This window comes from Rhea pennata, chromosome 3 (genome assembly GCF_028389875.1).
Source record: "Rhea pennata isolate bPtePen1 chromosome 3, bPtePen1.pri, whole genome shotgun sequence".
Classification (NCBI taxonomy): Eukaryota; Metazoa; Chordata; class Aves; order Rheiformes; family Rheidae; genus Rhea; species Rhea pennata.
Genome location: NC_084665.1, coordinates 25,392,635 through 25,410,635, shown reverse-complemented (window position 1 = coordinate 25,410,635; position 18,001 = coordinate 25,392,635). Strand labels below are relative to the sequence as shown.

The window sequence follows — 18,001 nt, the reverse complement described above, 5'->3', positions numbered from 1 at the left end:
ATTATTAAGCATCATAAAGCTACAGAGGTAATTTTTACTTTGAATAAACTCAGTATTTCCCAGCTCTTGGCGGTTTTGCCACACTTACAACACGGGCGATATTGTTCTATTTGGACTTCTTGTGGTTTGTTTCTTAATTCTTTCAGAGCCGGGAGAAGGGCTTAACCCTTTGTGCTGGCTGCTTATGCGAAAGCTTCATAAATTCTACGTTTTGGGGGTGTTTTTTTTTTTTTTTTTTTTTTTTTTTTTTTTTTTGCTTTGGGGGCTTTTTGCTTTTGGGGTGGGGCTTTGGGGGGCTTTTTAGGATGCATTTCTTTTGTTTGTTTGTTTTGGGAGGTTTTTTGCTTCCCCCCCCGCCCGGCTATGCTGTGCTGTCCTACCCTCCTGGGAGGAGGCGCCTGTCTCCCTTGAGCCGCCGGGGCCGGACACGCGCGGCGGGCCGAGGGCGCGGGGCGGGGCGCGGGGCGGGGGCGGGGCTCCCCGCGGGGCGGGGCTCCCCGGGGGCGGGGCTCCCCGGGGGCGGGGCTCCCCGCGGCGCCGCCAGGCGGCGCTCCCGGCCAGGGCGGCGCGGCCCGCGGCGCCCCGCCGCGCGCTAGGACCCGGCGCGCCCCGCCGCGCGGCGCGGCGTGGGGCGGCAGCGCGGCGTGGCGCAGCGTGGCGGCGCGATGCGCGCGGAAGCGGCGCCGCAGCCCGGCGGCCTGGAGCGGTTCGCCAGCGCCGGCAAGGGCCGGGGGCTGCGGGCGCGGCGGCGCTACGCCCTGGGGGAGCTGCTCTTCAGCTGCCCGGCCTACGCGGCCGTGCTCACCGTCAGCGAGAGGGGCGGCCACTGCGACGGCTGCTTCGCCAGGTAGGCCCGGCGGCACGGCGCGGCACGGCACGGCACGGCACGGCGCGGCGCGGCACGGCGCGGCGCGGCGCGGGTCCGCCCGCCGGGGCCTGCGCCGCGCCGCGCCGCACCGCGCCGGCCGCGCTCCCCCGCCCGGCGCGGCCCCCGCGGGCGCTGCTCTTGCTTGCTTGGCCCTCGAGCAGCCAGGCGTCTGGAAAAGAGAGAAAAAAGATACATAGAAATATATACATAAATATATAAAATATATAAAAATATGTATTTAGGTATTGCATGTAAAAAACCGACATGCATATATATATTTCATATGTATGTGTTTTTTTATATATACATGCATAGGTTTATACAATATATATATGTGTGTGTGTGTATATATATTTCTGATTTATAGCTGTATAAATACCTGTGTAGCCCTACTCTGGTGGACAGATTTAGTCGCCCTCCCCTCCCCGCCAGGACTGAGCCCATGAGTAAAGTCACGGAGAAGCTGCAGTCGGGTGGATGGTGTGTTTCCAGCCAGAGGCCCTGCTCTGGCGCTGAACCGGAGCGTTTTAGGCAGGGTCGGCCTCACCCGCGCGGCAAGGCGTATGCGAGCTGGTTTTTCTTTCCTCCCTGTGGCTGTCGGCGCGCTGTCGCAGCACTGCGCCTTCCAGCACGTGCTTCCGGAGACGGGCGCGCAGGAGGGGTCAAGCGTGCGAAGCAAAATAAATTGAAATACTTAGGGTTTGGGGTTTTTTCTTTTTTTTTTCAGGCATTGTTCTTAACAATAGGCCCAGTGCTCTCAGAAAAAGGGCTACGTTGTTGGTGTTGCCTTTTGTTACTGTGTTTTTAGAGTCTGTAGCCATTATTAGCATTAAAAATAAGGTCTCCGTGGGGTAAAATACTCATTTTACACCTGTTGGCTCAGATTTACTGGGGAAAGAGGAGGGCACGCGTGCTGTTAACCTTGCCTGGTATCAAGCATGTTTCTGCTCACAAGATGCCTGCTCAGATTGAATCTGCAGCTACCGCTGTGTTTTCCGTTTCCCAGAAAAGACTGTGCTGGAGTTACTGGGAGACTCTTTCATTATCTTTATTCTAGTCCCTTTTGTGCCTTGCAACTGTTTTTTTTTGTTTTGTTTTGTTTTATTAAAAAAAAAAAAAAAAAAAAAAAGACTGTCCAGACCCCTCCTGAGAAGTATACAGGACTAGAACAGCTGACCTTGGGAGGACTGGATACACTATATATGTTTGTGCAACAGCTTGAGCACAGAGTCAGACAGTAGCAACATCAGCAACAGTAGTGGCAAACTTTCTACTGGTTACAACCGGAGGTTGGTGCTGAACACCAACTCTTTATCAACAGTAATTTATATGCTACTCCCTGCCATGTTAAATTCTAGATGTTTTATTCTGCGAGTTGTCTTGAGCAGGGTTTTGTGGAATAATATGAATAAGAAAACAGCTAGCTGTAATTTCACCTTCTGAAATGAGAAGTTGAGGTCAAATTTGTTTCTTCAAAATTTGGCTGTCAGTGCAAGTGCTTAAAGGAACAGCTACTGGTTTGCTCCAGTAACTTTAACTTTTGTGCTCCATTAATATGAAATAGTATTGTGGCGACGTGTCTAAGACTATTTAATACTCGTGGAATAGCTTCTGCAGTCAGTCTCAGGAGTGGCCTGTTTAAATGCTGCGTATTCTCCACGCCAGCTTCTCCTGTGACTTAAGGACCACAGTCATCGAGAAATATAAATCTTCTGCTGAGTGCAGTACCCATAGTAGTTACTACTATGCAGTACCCATAGTGCAGTAGTCTGAAACCTATTTCACATCAGCGTGATGGGGTTCCCCTAAAAGGAAGGCTGCGTCAGTGAGGTGACTTGATCTGTCAGAGCTCAGAAGTGTTTCGTATCTCTGTTCCCCACTGTTCTGCTCTGAACTTCTGCATATTAGGAAGAAGGGCCTGACTGAAATGCATTCATTCTGACTTACAAATAGTGTTAGGTGGAAGGTTTTGGGTCAGTCCTAGTTTCAGAAAGAGATACTTTGCTGTGCCATCATAAAACTGTTTTAGTAAAATGAATAGAATGAGACTAGAAAGATGTATTTGTATCCAATAGTGTTTAAGTTATTTTAAATATACAGCTATAGTGGAGTTGCATACTGTAAGCAGGCTTTATGTCAGCCTCACTCATTCATGTTTCACTTTCTACTTTGCAAAAACAGTAAGAGGATGCCAAGACTGGCTAGACTTTGTGGACTCTGAATACTGGTGAGCTCCGTGAAATGCCATATACTATCATATTGTATGGAGGACGCTTGCCCTTGTTTTAATCTAGTGAACACCTTATAAAACTTATCTTGGTTTAAAACGAATATTTTCCCAACTTATACTGGGGAAGGTCTAGAGACATTTCATAGTATTGTAAGACCACTGAGGAATCCTTATACTGGTGCACCAAAATGTCATGTGTTGTGTAACACAGGCTGTATTTTTGGCAGAGTCTGCTGCGATGCCATGCACCTTGAGGCAGAAAAGGACCTTCCTTTTGGCAGATCCCCATGTTGGGATATATGCAAATATTAAAAAGAGAGTGCAAGCCTTAGGTGAGCTTAGAATACACTGATATCTGAGCAGATGTTATAGACAGCATGACGGCAAGAGGCTGTGCGGTGATGGGATGTCAATCAATATTTAAGAGTGAAACATCTTTTCTTGCTGTTGGGAGGTGGTTACTCAAAAAACAGTGAGCGCACTCTCTGTGAGCAGACAGAGAGGCAATGTAACTGAAAGAATAAAAGGAAAATGTAAGCAAATATACTGAACAGCTGAGAAATTTTAAAACAAGGAAAAATAAGCTACTCACATGCAGTATATAGTGGAAAAAATGACACTGTCTAGCAGCATGAAATAACATGTTTTCAAGCCCAGCAATTTATCAGGACAGTAGAGTGCTCTTTCATTATAACAGTAGTTAGGAAAAACTTGCTTTTGAAATTCTAAACAAATAAAAATAGCATCTGCTATCTGAAGATGAAGTTCAAACCATAGTTACGGTGTTCTGAAGAAAATGTGATTTTGTTATGAAATGCAAAATACTGTGCAAAACTCTTCTCAAAGGCATGTGTTAAAATAGCCCCCAGTATGAGAGGTGTCTCTGTTAAAGTGAAATGAGATACGTGTGTGCTTCATTCAGCATTACAGAGTAGATAAAACTTTTGTTTCCTTTTTAAGGAAAGAAGGATTGTCCAAGTGTGGAAGATGTAAACAGGCCTTTTACTGCAATGTGGAATGTCAGGTATGTGTGATACAATTTAAGAGAATGAAGGTTGGGTTGCTAAACTCCATTTATTGCTGCTATGGTGTTGATAGTCTCTAATCATTACAGTGGTTAATAGTAGGCCACTTGGTTTCAACATCCCACAGATGCTGACCGTGGAGTTGTACATTTGACAATTACAGGATTTGGACGTGGTTGGTGTGAGTCTTTAAAGATCAGTAGCTCCAGGGCTTGGTACCACTGAGGCTTTGATTAGAGCTGCCTCTCAGCCCACTAATTATGTCTGTATTACTTCTTTTTTTAAGCACAAACCAGATAATTTAACATAAACTCACTAAACTGGTGTGAGAGTCTGTGTCTAATGGAAAAATCAAATTACTAAATAGCTATTTTGGGAGTATGTTTGTTTGTTTTAGATTCTTCACAAATATTTTGAATGGCTGCAGCTGACAATAGTTGTAAGCATTTGCAATCTACCATGCTTTTTCCCTAACTCACTCATTCTGGTCACTCTTACTCTTTCATATACTCTGTTTTTTAAAAGCTGCAAAACAATAAAATATAAGCATGCTCCAAAGTAGAGCAATATGATGGCATCCAAAACGCTTGCATGAAATTGTCATTCCATCTTTATTTCATTGCTCTGAAAGATGTTATTTCGGTTTAATTCTTGCCAGATCTACTACCTAGCCTTTGTGGGCAGTCAAACAGACGTGTAAGAATCATGCTGTTTACATCTGAAAAACTTGGCAGGATTGCTAACTAAATAAGGAATTATGCAGTCAGTTATTCTGACTATGTAAAGTCTGTGGTGCTGGTGACAGAGCATGGAACAGTGCTTATGAAGGATTTAAGTAGCCAAAGGCTTGACATGCAACTATGTGTCAGCCATAAATAATCCAAACCTTCTTTTGCATGGTAGCATGCTGAGCATGTGTGGATTGCGTGCAAAATATTCCCCGTTCTCATTATCTGATCTGAGATACTGCAGTTTGTGTTACTCAGTTCCTAAATCCTTTGGAGGTGGCCTTTGCTTTTATTTCAAGGATATATCTTACCCTTCTATTGCATAAGTTACAAACTTTGCCTGGCCTCCACTAGTTTAGGATCCTTCTTCTGCCTCCTCAGGTTCCAACTTTTTCACAGTGTCTTGGTGAATTATGGGTGAGTCAAAGGGCCTTCTGGTTTTGAAGCATTAGTAGGATTCAAAATGCTAATAAATGCAATTTTTATGGGATTTGTAATAATTCATGGAATATTGAAACACTGACAGCACAGCCGTTGTATTGGAAAGAGAGTGAGCGCTTACTGTATGAATGTCCTTAAGGCTCTTGAAAGAAAGCTGGAAGAGTTTTAAAGGCAGCCTAGCCAAAACTCATGATCCCTTCACAAGAAATACTTATTTATAAGAAGTACTTCCATATGACATTATTTTTAGTGAACACTTAACTATGTGAGAGAAGAAAATAATTGAGCAGAACAGTCTATTGGCTCTTCAGTGCTTTTTATCTGAGATTCTGAGTTACTTCGCTTACAACATAATGCTCACAACGTTTTATGAAGCAGGTAACTGTCATTGCCAGATTAACTGAAGTAGGAAAGTTTAATTACTTGCACCCGGAAAAGTAGCAAGTAGATACTGTGGTCGAAGTGGTAGAACAAGTCCTTCCTTTCCTACTCAGTGTCCTGACTTCTGTCCCCGTGAATTTAACAAAGTTCACACTGTAAGAACAATGATATTTTTCCTCTCTTTCCCCTGGATAAAGTCTTGTCCGTGTTTTGCTCCCTCTCCCTCCCCCCCGATAGAATATATTTTCTTGTAGTGGTGCATCTTCCAAGAAGAAAAATTCTTAACTGTTAAAACTGAGTATCCTTAAGGCTGCAAGAGAGAACATGTAGCAGAAGAGCTGTCTGATAAATTAATGAATTAACATCTTTTGTGCCTGTTGCTATGTAGTACAAAGTTTTAGATAAAAAGGCATTTGATGATGTTGCATTGTTTAGATAGTAGTATGACAAGCACAGGGACTAATATTTGACTTCTAATAATTTGCGTTGGACTTTTGACTTTCTAGTAGGTATAACACTATCTTCCATGTTTTGGGCCTTCTGAGTCAGTCTGAACTTTATGAATGTTGTTGAGATCAAATTCTTTGACGTTCTTTCAAAGTTACCTTCAAGCATAATATTCTCTAGAAACCAATCTCCACTGACTATACGTGCTGCACAGACAATCTGCACTGCATCTTCATCCTTGTCTTGTTCAAAGGCAATTTTCAGCAGTTCAGCAATTCTTTGTCAAAGCCAAAAAGGACATTTGTGCCTTGATACTGAACTTGTAACTTTGGGATGTGAAGTAAATGTTTCTCTTTTACCTCCATTGACATGAGACTGCTCTGGTGTTGGTCATACTATACTAATAAAAGTATTGGGCTGTACTTAAAAGTTGTTATGGCATTGTTTATTTAATTTTTTAAAGTTAATTATCTCTGTAAACTTATGTTTTCTTTGCTAAGTTCACCTAAAAATTATATGTATTCATCAGGAACATGGAAGGAATTTAGTGTTGGCTAGTACCTTTTTACTGTAATAAAACTCAATATAGTTCAATTTGACAGGTGTTCGCCACATTGAGGGTATTGCATGGGATGGAAAACCATTTTATTTTCAGCTTATTCCTTTCTTACCAGAAGACCTGCTATAGCACAGTTGGTTCGAAGGAATTCTTTTTAGTGGTGGAAAGAGACAAGAGAAAGGAGTAAAAGTGTGCTGCAGTAAATAAATGTTTTGGGTTTTTTCAGAATTATGGGTTTTATAACTGTACGTGTCTTCTTCTCACTAGAGTATGTTTCAGTTGAATGGGATTTTTTTAATATTGTCAGAAAAATGTGGTTATTGAAAATAAAGTCGGTGACACTGCATAGTCTTCCTTGAAAGCAGCATGTGGTGTGCTACATTGAGCTGTATCCTTCTTTAGTGGTTCTGAAAATACTTTCTAAACATTTAGTGAATGAACCCTCACAGCGCTCTTTTGGGCATTTCTGTGTTTGCAAATAGGGGTATAGATACACAAAGATGTATTGACTTGTTGAAGGTCATGCACATGGGAAAGGAACACAGCTTCTGTATCGCCAGGTATTTGATGCACAGTGTTGCAGTATATTTTCCTTGCCCAGTTTAGCAGGGACAGGTAGTGCTGTAATGTCACACTCACTGGGAGAGTTAACGTGATGGAAGACAAGAGTCTTGCAGTGGTATAGTGGCTAATTTTTTTAGGGGTCTCTCTGTTTATATGCACACGCTCACCCTCCAGGCTTGCCTTAGTTCCCTTACTGCTGATGTCCTGCTGCTGTTTTGATCTATTATTTGGCTTCTAGGATATATAACTTTGTTCTGTACTGAGCTGGACAGTCGCATAGGCACAGAGTCAGTGTCAGACTTCCAGTAAAAGCTGCAGCCTTGATGACTGGTAAGTTGATGGGATATTGCTGAGGCTGGGTAGCCTTAGTTTGCTGGGTTTTTTCCTTTCCCAGCCCCTAATCCAGTTCTTCTTTTAAAAGGGTTTGTGAGTTCCAGCTAATTCACGCGATTCTGCTCTTCACTGCTGCCTCCTCAAAGGACAGGCCTGTTACTACACTAGTGCCTTTCAGACCCCATCTGCAGCTGTTCAGGTCTTGACTTCTTAAATTATAATAATTTTAGTCAAACGGCAGGAGACCTGTGCTTACCTTTTCCTCCTCAGAAATTAGCTGCTGAAACAGCTCTGAAGAGAAATGTTTTAAGAGGATTATGTGGTTGCAGTCGTGGGACTGGTGAACTTGAACCAGCCACTGGAGCTCGTCTTTCTCTCCGTACACATTACTGTTGTTTATACTAGGCGGAGTAGAGGTGAACCAGCCACAGTGCAGAAGGAAATGTTTTTGTAGCCCTTTCCTTGTTTGAAATATATTTTCAAACAAAATATTTAGGGGTTGTTCTTAATGTGTCGTATTAAAGAATGTTGTAGTTGGTATTTCTGCAGTGAGAATCAGGCCTGCAGCAGAATCAGGCCTCAAGTTTATGAAGAACTGGGCTAACCTAACCGCTACACTGGCTTGTCGAGCGCTTCTTTCTAGTGCTTGTGCATGTGTGTCATCTTGATCAAGTGATACACAACAATAATTTTACACGACCCTGAAAAATCCCAAAAATCCCATGTCAGAAAGGAGTATTCATGATATTTGTTTGGCATTAAGTCTTACTGTTTGAATATTGTGGGTTTTTTTCTTTTTGTTTTGTTTTTTAATGCTGAACTGTACGTGAGTGTTCTGGGAATTAATCCAGTAGTCCTGGATGATGAAATCATTTTGAAGAACTGATGGAGAAGGTTGTTTCCATGCTTTGATGTGTAAAAGCACAAGCTTTAGAGAACTTCCGTTCCAAAAATGTTGTCACTCAATCTTAAATGAAGGGGAAAATACTGCAGATGTAATGAAAATAGGAAGAAAATATCATTAATGTAGCATTAGAGATTCAGCTAGAACAATGCTACCTGCTATAATTCAAACTACTTAGAGAAAACGTGGAAAAGAATGCAAAATGCAGCCCTGCTGTGATGGCAGGGGAAGCTGCTGTCGCAGGGTTTCCATCCCACATATTACTCAGTCATCACTGCTCTCTATTTTTGTGGAGTTTCAGGCTTTTATCTCGCTTTGCACAATTCAGCCATATCTTGTCCCTTTAACCTCCCTACTAGTTCCTATAAACTCAGTATGATTCTGCCTCAGGAAAGATTTTAATTAATGATGTTTAAAGAATAAAGGGAACAAACGGATTTTTAAAACACTGCTTTGAGACAGGCACATGATTTTGTGTCTTGGTTTTGTTCTCTCAGGTAATCTCTCGTGTTTATTCCACCGGGGTGTGCGAGAATGGGAGTTGTGTAAAACTTCAGGTTCTGCTCCTTCGCTCCCTGCGCGCTGGGAATTCACGTGGAAGCTGGTGGGCGTTGTGGGCGTGCGGCAGGCGAGGGATGAGGCCTTGGTCCATCTCGCTTGTGGATTCCTAACCAAAGCTAATGGGAATTTTCCAACTAGAGGTCTCGGTGCATAGGAAATAGGCATCTCTGGGGACGCGTTTTGTAGTGTGACAGCTGTAGGACGGTTGAGAGTGTTATCTTGCATGACATGATTACTGTGTAATGTCCTGTTTTAATTCTCTTGCTCTGTATTGCTGTGTCCTCTTAGTACATCTACACTTGAGCTTATTTCATGCAGCCTGTACATAGGCTTTTTGGGAAATCACATATTGAGATATTAAGGGCAATGAATGTGACCTTGTCAGGACTTGAAAGCCCTTGCAGTGGTGAACTACTTCAATTTGCACATGGGCTGGTGCAAGTTTTTTGGGCTTCTTTTCCTAATAGGATAAACTCATAAAACTGTCTATGCCTAGCACAGTTAAAATGGCCATTTGAACGGAAGAATCTTATGGTGTACGAAGTCTGAGATTAGGGTTCCTGGCTTTGGTCTGCAAAACCTTATTTTAGTGGGTTACCTGAGCTAGGAGACACTGGGGTGGGGACTTGGTTCAGTTGGCTGCTCAAGGTGCCTTAGCTTGTCCTGTGTGGCCTCCAGCCACTGCTCCAGCAGTGAATGGGTTTCTCAGAAGTCTTGTATCATATCTACTGGTCCCACATAGCTGTTTTACATAGCCTTGGATATCTCAAATGGCAATGGGTGTCTGTGGTTAAGCAGCTGAGTGAAATGCTGTGTTTCTTCTGTTCCTGTCACTCAGCACTCAGCCACTCAGATGGGCTATTGTTTTTTTTCTGTCTTTCTCTTTCTTTTTTTTTCTTTTTCTTTCCTTTTTTTTTTTTTTTTTTTTTTTTTTTTGCATGAGCTAATGCAGAGTTTTTGATACTCTGTGAGTATCACAAGGGGGATTAGGAGCTTTCTGGAGGCTGCAAAGGGTGCTTCAGGTTTTACTTTTAATCAATTATAAATTCATGGGATTTGTTGTGATTTCTTTTCCCTGCTGCCATTTTCCACCAGATTAATCTTATCTGAAAACACAACATTCCTTTTACAGGAAGAAAAGATACAGGTTTGTTGTAACACATTACTTTAAATATATGTCTGGGTTGAAATACAGAAATAAATAATAGTGCAGTAGTTCATTACAGAAATAAGAATATTTCTGTATCTGAATGAAGAAGTGAAATGAGACTTGATGCAGTCTGGCAAAGGCCTGTGCCAGGCTCTGTGTGCTGCTGCAGAGTGTTAATCTGTGATTCTGTGCTAATCTTTGAAAGTTTCCGTTGCTTTGGAGGGGTCTGTAGAGTGCAGAAAAGTCAGTGACTTGTGCAGTCGCTCCAACTTTTGATGTATGCCGAGCTAGGAATAAAATGTACATTCTTAACTAAAATATGTTTGATTTTTTTTTTGTCATATAGTGTTTTTGTTGACTAGCTGTAGTCTTATTGTGCAACATTTAAGGAAAAAAAATTTGATAATTCTATTCAATAGGTCTATTTCTGACCTTACATATACTGACTCTTGTTGTGATTGTGAATCCATTGACTTCAGACACATTACTCCTGATTACACCAGGGTCATGTCATAATGAGGGACCACGGTATTAAATGGAAATGAACCCAATAAAGCCACCAGTCTTAGACCTGTTTTGTCCTCACGTGCTTGATCTGAACAATAAGAACTGGTTATTTATAAATCATGTTGTCCGTGCTTCTTCACCATTTAGTTCCTCTTTTTTTTTTCCACTGAATAAATGAAGATATTCTGACCTTAACTCGTCCCTGGTGAATTTGTTTGAAAACACAGCAGGATAGCTGTACCCCTTGAATGTGACTCAAGCTTTTGTTCAGATTTAGTGAGCGTCATCTTATTTTTTCAAAGGAAACACATTTCACTTGACCTCTAGGTTCTGGCATGACTTGCTGCATCCTCTTTTTCATCCCTTTATCTTCATGGATTAATTTTAAAAAATACTTTTCTATGTTTTCAGAAGGAAGACTGGCCAATGCACAAGCTGGAGTGTTCCGCCATGTGCGTTTTTGGGCAGAACTGGAATCCCTCAGAGACCGTGAGGCTGACGGCAAGGATCCTTGCCAAACAGGTGAGCAGAAGACTGGACTTGGGAGGTATCTTCCTGCTCTGGATGCCAGGGAAGGCAGGAAAATGAAAATTGACCTACAATAACTGTCCCTGCAAAGCCTGGGGGCTGTGTACAGATGGGTGTAGTGTAGAGCATGAGCAGCTGAATGAACTGACAGTCCAACCACTGCAGCAGTGTAATGGCCATGATGGTCCAGCAGAGACTTTGAGGGAAGACAGTAAAGGGCTGATATGCTTTTAAGCTGTTATCATCTATGACCAAAGCAGTGTTGAATAGAGTCCAGAAATGGAATAGTTTTACTGATACTATCACAAGTTTCATCCTCTGTTCTGGTAGATTGGAGCTCTCAGTTGTATATCTGGACTAAGAGTCAGGCCAAGTCTGTGGAAGAGAAAGAAGAATTAGACTTGGTGTATATCCTTAAATTCTAAGGAATGCTCCTTGTGTTATCTGTCAGCAGGCACTGATATCTTTATGAAGCAGTTGCCTTACTCTGCAGATACAGCTGAAAGAAACAGTGCAGTGTTGTGTACTGTTGAGCTCCCAATGCACATGTGAGACTGGAACACTTTTGAGATATTTGGGCATAAATATTTATGATTCTTGGTATTACCTGGTGAAAGACAGCTTAAGAGAGAAATCGCAGATGCTTGGTCTTTGGAAAAAGGAAATGTAATTAATAAGGAAATAGTATTGCAGACTCAACCACTATTTCTATGTTCCTCACTATATGGAAACTGCGAGGACAGTGCAAGTGCTTACAGAGAGGGGCAGGATCCATAAGTTTCAAGGATATTACACTGGGTATCTTTGTGGAGCTCTAAATTCTCTCTGCAAAAATAAATCCTCTTTGAAGCATATTGTGTGATTGAGGTCTGCTTACGTGACAAGGGCAACCTGGATACCGTATGTAGTCAGGATTTTGATGACCTGCTGGGAAGGTGACTGCATACAGCCATGTGTGTAGATGTGCGTATGCATACATGCGTATGTGTCTCAATAAAAGCATAGTTTAATGGTGATCCACAAACAAAATCGGATGTTTAATGACAAAAAGACATTGGAATAAATTTGTGCTTTTATCACTTACAGGGAGGGGGGAGAACCCTACATGTCATATAAAAGCTAAATATGCAAACCATAGTCCCTGAACCTCAGCTGCTGGGCCACCTGCAAAGCCATATTTAATGGCCAAGATTACAAAGAAGTGGCCTTAGGCCAACAATGGAGCATTGCTTTTGAACTCTGTCAACAGTCAGTTTATTCACTTTCCTCAAAGCGAAGCCTGTCTCCTGCCTGCTTGCTATTGTTAGCAGCTTTCTGGGTGTCTAGAACAAAGCAAATGACATATTTAAAATACGGTTCAGTTTATGTATATAAATTTGATAGGAGTTAATCTTCAGCTGCCTAATTTGGGGCAGAGAGAATGTTTCTATGGCTTTAGAAAGGTTACTTGATTTAACTCATTGCTATTCATTGACTTTCACACAGTGTGGATTTGAGTTTGTTTGCTTTACAGGTAAGCAATAGACAAAACTGCCTACTTAAAAACATTAAAATACTTTCTTGTTGTTACTTCTTTTCCCCGTTATTGCTAGAAAGCTCATCCTGAAAGGACAGAATCAGAGAAGTTTCTTGCTGTAAAAGAGTTTGAATCACGTAAGTAAAAAAGGCTCGCAGGTAAACAGAGGTAGTTTTCTATATTCAGGATTTGCTTTATGCCTTGGCCTCTCTCCAGCAAAACCTTTCTGAGCATCCCACCCCTTTTGGAGGAAGGAGTAAACAAAGGGAATTGTGGTTCCTTTTTTGTTTGTTTGTTTGTTTTTGAAGTGCACTGCATTTTTTTGTTTTGTTTCTTTTTTTTCTTTTTTTTTCTTTTTCTTTTTTTTTTTTTTTTGGCTTGGTCGATTGTGGGGGTTGTGAAACAAGGGTGAAAGCCTAGACAGAATTAATTATGTAGTATACATCCATCTCATGGCTTTTCTGGTACTCTAGTGTCTTTTGAGAATTGTAATGTTGTAAAATTAAAATAGCTGGTATTTGTTACCAGGAGGCATAAAATCAGAGACAGCACAGTTGCTCGATGGTGACAGTGACTAAGGGGCTAATTGCAGAGCCCTCTGGACTATGCTTCAGTATCTGTCACTGCCAGTCAAATCTGACATGTTATATGTGATTGTGTTGAAATTCCATGTCCTAAATGCTCCAAAATAATCCAAGGAAATAGATGAGGCAATGGCTTGCTTTTAACTGGAAGGCTGCTCTTTACATCTGGTGAGGCAGAGTTAGAAACTGAGCAACTAAAGGACTAGTAATTGTCCTGGCATAATTTTCACTGATCTGTCATTTCTCTTTCTTGGTCCTGGAGGTAATACTCAAGGAGACAGTAGGTTATATGTTCATGTTTTTTGCTCTGATGGTTTCCAAATACCTTTATAAAATGCTGAATATATACAGTCATTTCTAGAATTTGAGGTAGCAGAATAACGAAACACACCAAGATTTCATAATCTTACTTGCTTCCTGGACAGAAGTCACTATCACAGGTGTTAGGACTACAGGGGAAATAAGGCGGAAAAATGCCAATGTTTGACTTTGCCTAAGACAAGTATGATTTCTGCAAGTGAGTTAGTAGATGTGAGCTTGAGGAGGAAGTGTAGGTGCTGAAGTAACTTCTGCATATGCTGCATTGCAACTTATCTTCGGTGTAAATAATTTATAAATTTGGGAGCTAAAAGGCTGGAATGTTTTTCTCTATTGCCATGTCCCACTTGTCCGCTAGTAACCTTTCTTTTGTGTGTTAGTAAGAACCTTGTGTTCCTTCTGTCTTGTTGACTCTCCTCATCTTTTGCGACATCTTTGGCATCTTTAAAAGTTGCCTCATTCTGTGTAACTTCCTTGGTGGATAGAAAAGACACCTGGCTGTCTTTTGGAAGGTTAAAATTTCTTATTTCTGGCTTGCCATGAAATTGTCCCATTTCAGTTCACCCAGTATTCTAGAAATCTCTTATTTGTGTCTGTTCTTATAAATCCTTTCCCCCCTCTTCTACTGTTGCACAGCCTTTTCTGGGATCACCTGTTTTTCTTTCTGCTGTTATATTAAGATGGGAAAGGGAAAATGATGAGTTGCTGGCTCTCTTAGACCACTATAGAGGTGGTGATGCTGCTGTTGAAGGAGGATTAGGAAAAACTTTCAACACTGCTTCTGAGACAAAAGGGCCTAAGAGCAAGAAGGAGCCAGGAGTATATAATCCATCTTCTAGTTCTCTCTGCATGGCCCAGGCATCAGAATGTTCTGTGGGCCATGGCTTTGGCTAGAGCTTGTCAGAGCAGGGTAACATTACCACTCATATTCCTGTCATTACCTGTTATCTTCAGACACCTGTAGGTTAAACACATTTCTGTTGGTTTTCACCCTGCAGCCCATGGAGATACAGGCGTTCTCAGGCACTCTTAGTTGCATCCTGAAGCAGGTGTCTGCAATAGGTCACGTGGATTGCAATCCTAGGCACCTTATGTTCTCCTCCTTTTACTGTCAGGAGAAACCCTAGTGACTAGCCCCAGTGTTAATGCCATCCTTTTTCAGGTTCCCGTCATGGATGGCCGCAAGTAGCCACTACCACTAGGAAAGACCATGTTGTTTGAAAGCAGAGATAAGCTGTGTTTCTTAGAAGGAGTCTGGGCTGGTTTGTACTGATGAGGAGTGGGTCTGTTATGAGAAAGTTTCACTATGTAAAGTGTGTATTAAGAAGTGTGATGTTGAATGTGACTTCCTACTTCAGTAGATGGGACAGGTAGCTCGTAAGTTACCCACAGCTGATACGATGCTAGAGGTAACCAGAGCCAACAGAGGGAAAATTTAAGTCTAATTTCCTGTTAATGTAAAGATGCTATAAAAGGCTTTTTAATCCTGCATGTTCTTGTAGCGCATGTGTGGCCTTGACAGAAGAAGCATGACTTTTACTGAAGAACAGAGACTTCTTGCAGCATTTCCAAGTAGCTGTTCCTTGAGGGGTTTTTGCCCAAGTACAGGCCTGTTCTAACCTAAATCGAGCCGCGGTTCGTGGGGGAGTACTCCTGTTACTGAAATGGAATGTCTTCTTTGTCCACAGACCTTGACAAACTAGACAATGAAAAGAGAGAGCTGATTCAGAACGACATTGCTGCTCTTCATCACTTTTATTCAAAGCACATGGAGTTCCCTGACAATGCTGCCCTTGTAGTTCTCTTTGCACAAGTAAGTTGGCTAGAACACATTCTGCTCAGGTGAATGGTGCTGTAGGAGTTTAGGCTTTGTAAAAGGAGCAAGGTATTAACAGCAATGGAAATGGCAGCCCTTTGCTTATTGTAGGAAGCACTGAGTGTACTTGATGGAAAGGGTGTGCTTTCTTGGCCAGAAGCGGCTGGACAGAGCCTCTCAATAATGAGAGGAGAGACTCTTGTCTGCAGACTTTTTATGAGGTGCTTTAAGCTGAAGCTCACCATCCTTGGTGGTCAGATGGTGAGCACAGTCAACAAAGATCAGTCTTCACAGATAGAAAACTTCAGAGAACTGGGAGGAGCAGTCTGAATCTTTTTCCAATCTGTGACTTACAAATGCAGTCAGTCTCCAGTAGTCTGGAGAGATGAAAGGCAGAATTTCTTGTTACATAGCTTACGAAATGTGTCACCTCTTTCTCTCACCTGATTTTCATACACATCTAAATTTAATATATTGTAATTGATGGAATAATACACTGGAATGCTCAAAGTTAAATTTCTTTCTTTTCTCATTTATTTTAAAATAAGCTAATTTTAAACTTTTTCTTCTGAATAAAAAGTTCAGTAGATCAACTTTTTTTTAAGATGTGGGTAAATGCTGACTGCTCTGACAGAAGCTGAAATGACACTACCCTTTTCAGATAGTCCATCATCTACCTACAAGAAGGCACAGTCGCTATTAGGTTAATACAGATGTAATCTGTTATGCTGTAGGTGCATAATTCTTTAGTGTGTTCCATTGCTCATCATCTATTCAGTTGTTCATAATTATACCTTTTCCTTCAATAAAAAGTTCTTCTGTTTTGAAGACTTTGCAATTTATGTTTGTCGAAGAAATACTTTAAAGAAGTCAGGACATTCAGTTTCTTCTGGTGTTTCTGAGTATTTTTGTTAGAATGTAGGCAGATTAAGTTGTCTTGTCTAAAATGGCTTTCCCTTTATGTCCTGGAGCAGCTCCACCATATCACAATACCTGAACTGCCTTCTGTGAGCTGCTGACTCTCAGATCTGATATTCTACCTAGTTTTTCCTCTGTGTTTCTAATGTCACTTTTAGAGTTTTACAGCTTAAACTCATCTTAACTGTAAGGGAGTTATTTACCACTGTGGACATTGTAGTCATTTGAACTAAAATCTCCAAAGGTCAGCTGGATGCTCCTCAGAAGTTTTTTACAGGACACAACCTTTTGAAGTTTCAGCTCCAGCATGAAGTTTTTCTGGAAGAAGGGGAAACATGTCTATACTTGATTTATACAAACATGTTTCCTAATAATTAACTTAAACTAAAAACAATAGTGTGCATATACTATTACTCCTCTGTTTTGCTTTAACACTTACTCTGACCTTCTATTGCCTACTTTGCTTCTTCGTTTGACATTCTTTCTCCCTGTGGCTCAGGAAAATGGTTTGGGACTTGAGCATTTCTGATTCCTCCTTGCTTAGTGCTCTGTGAGGTCTGGGATATGGTGTTGCATCTTAGTCAACATAACTAAGATGTAACTGGTCCTTTTGAATGGAGCAAAGATTTTTGTCTAAACCGTCCTTGTCTTTCACTTCTCTCTTCCTTGGCTGTTTGTGTCTTTATGCTCTCTTTTGTCTCTATGGAACATACCTCTTCACACAGGCCTCTTCTGCCTCAGTCTTACCTGATCATATTACTCAAACAGTTTCTCTCTTGTCTCAAGAACTAGAGTCTTGTCTCTTCCTTGAGGAGCTTGCATAATTTTGTGCCTCCTTCTGCACATTTTCTTTATTCTACGTGGTTGGAAACAATCTTAAGTTCTGATTCTCTCACTTAAGAACCTTTAATTCCTCCATGCTGCCTTTTTTAGTCATGAATTCCTCTGGTAAAACCAAAGGTGTCTCATCTTTTCTAATTCTTCCTCATGTGTCATTTCTGGTATGATATAGTCAAGAAATGGGTTGTCTCTGGCTTGGAGGAGGGGAATTGGTGATAACTCACTACATATTTTTAAATATTTTCCTGTGATTCAGAACCATCAAGCTGTTCTCCCTGTCAGCCTTTGTAGCCGTATGTTCTTATTTGCTGTTGATATAATCATTCTCTTCTATTGTTTTTATATTCAACAATTACATTTTGGTTTCGGTTCAGGTATGCACATTGGCTAATGTAGTAACATGCTCATCTTAAAAGATAAGGAGCCTTTGGATGCTAACTTGCTAAAAATAGCAGAATAAAGATTAAGTAATGATATTCAAGATGCTGGTGAGTGAGTCAGAGAAACAGGACGCTTTTCGTAACTATGAACTCATCCTGAACAGTTCATACTTGAGGGGTGGGTTTGGGCAGTATCTGGGCATTTTAAAACTGCATTCCAGCTTGTGGAGCATAAAATTGTTCATAGTGTTTGTCATCATTTCTTACCATTCCAGAGCAAGTACTTGCACTGTATTTTATTGACTGTCCTGTGTTCATTATAGCTTCAGCTTGCTCATATACCAATAGATGTTTTAATGCTTTCTGGCACTTCTGTGACTGCTCTGAGGATTGTAGGGAGATG

The 18,001-nt window shown here is 41.4% G+C and overlaps 1 protein-coding gene across 3 annotated transcripts in view; it reads left to right on the top strand.

The window, feature by feature from the left end:
* Positions 1–639: 639 nt before the first annotated feature.
* SMYD2 (SET and MYND domain containing 2) overlaps positions 640–18,001 on the top strand; it is a 30,134-nt gene continuing 12,772 nt past the window's right edge. Inside the window, exons 1-5 of one of the 3 annotated variants that reach the window (XM_062573568.1) lie at positions 640–847; positions 4,059–4,122; positions 11,110–11,220; positions 12,819–12,879; positions 15,333–15,457. In XM_062573568.1, coding sequence (XP_062429552.1) covers positions 666–847; positions 4,059–4,122; positions 11,110–11,220; positions 12,819–12,879; positions 15,333–15,457 — 543 coding nt within the window. In that variant the 5' untranslated portion in view covers positions 640–665. The remainder of the gene's footprint in view (positions 848–4,058; positions 4,123–11,109; positions 11,221–12,818; positions 12,880–15,332; positions 15,458–18,001) is intronic. The other 2 variants (XM_062573571.1, XM_062573570.1) reach the window with 2 other exon arrangements.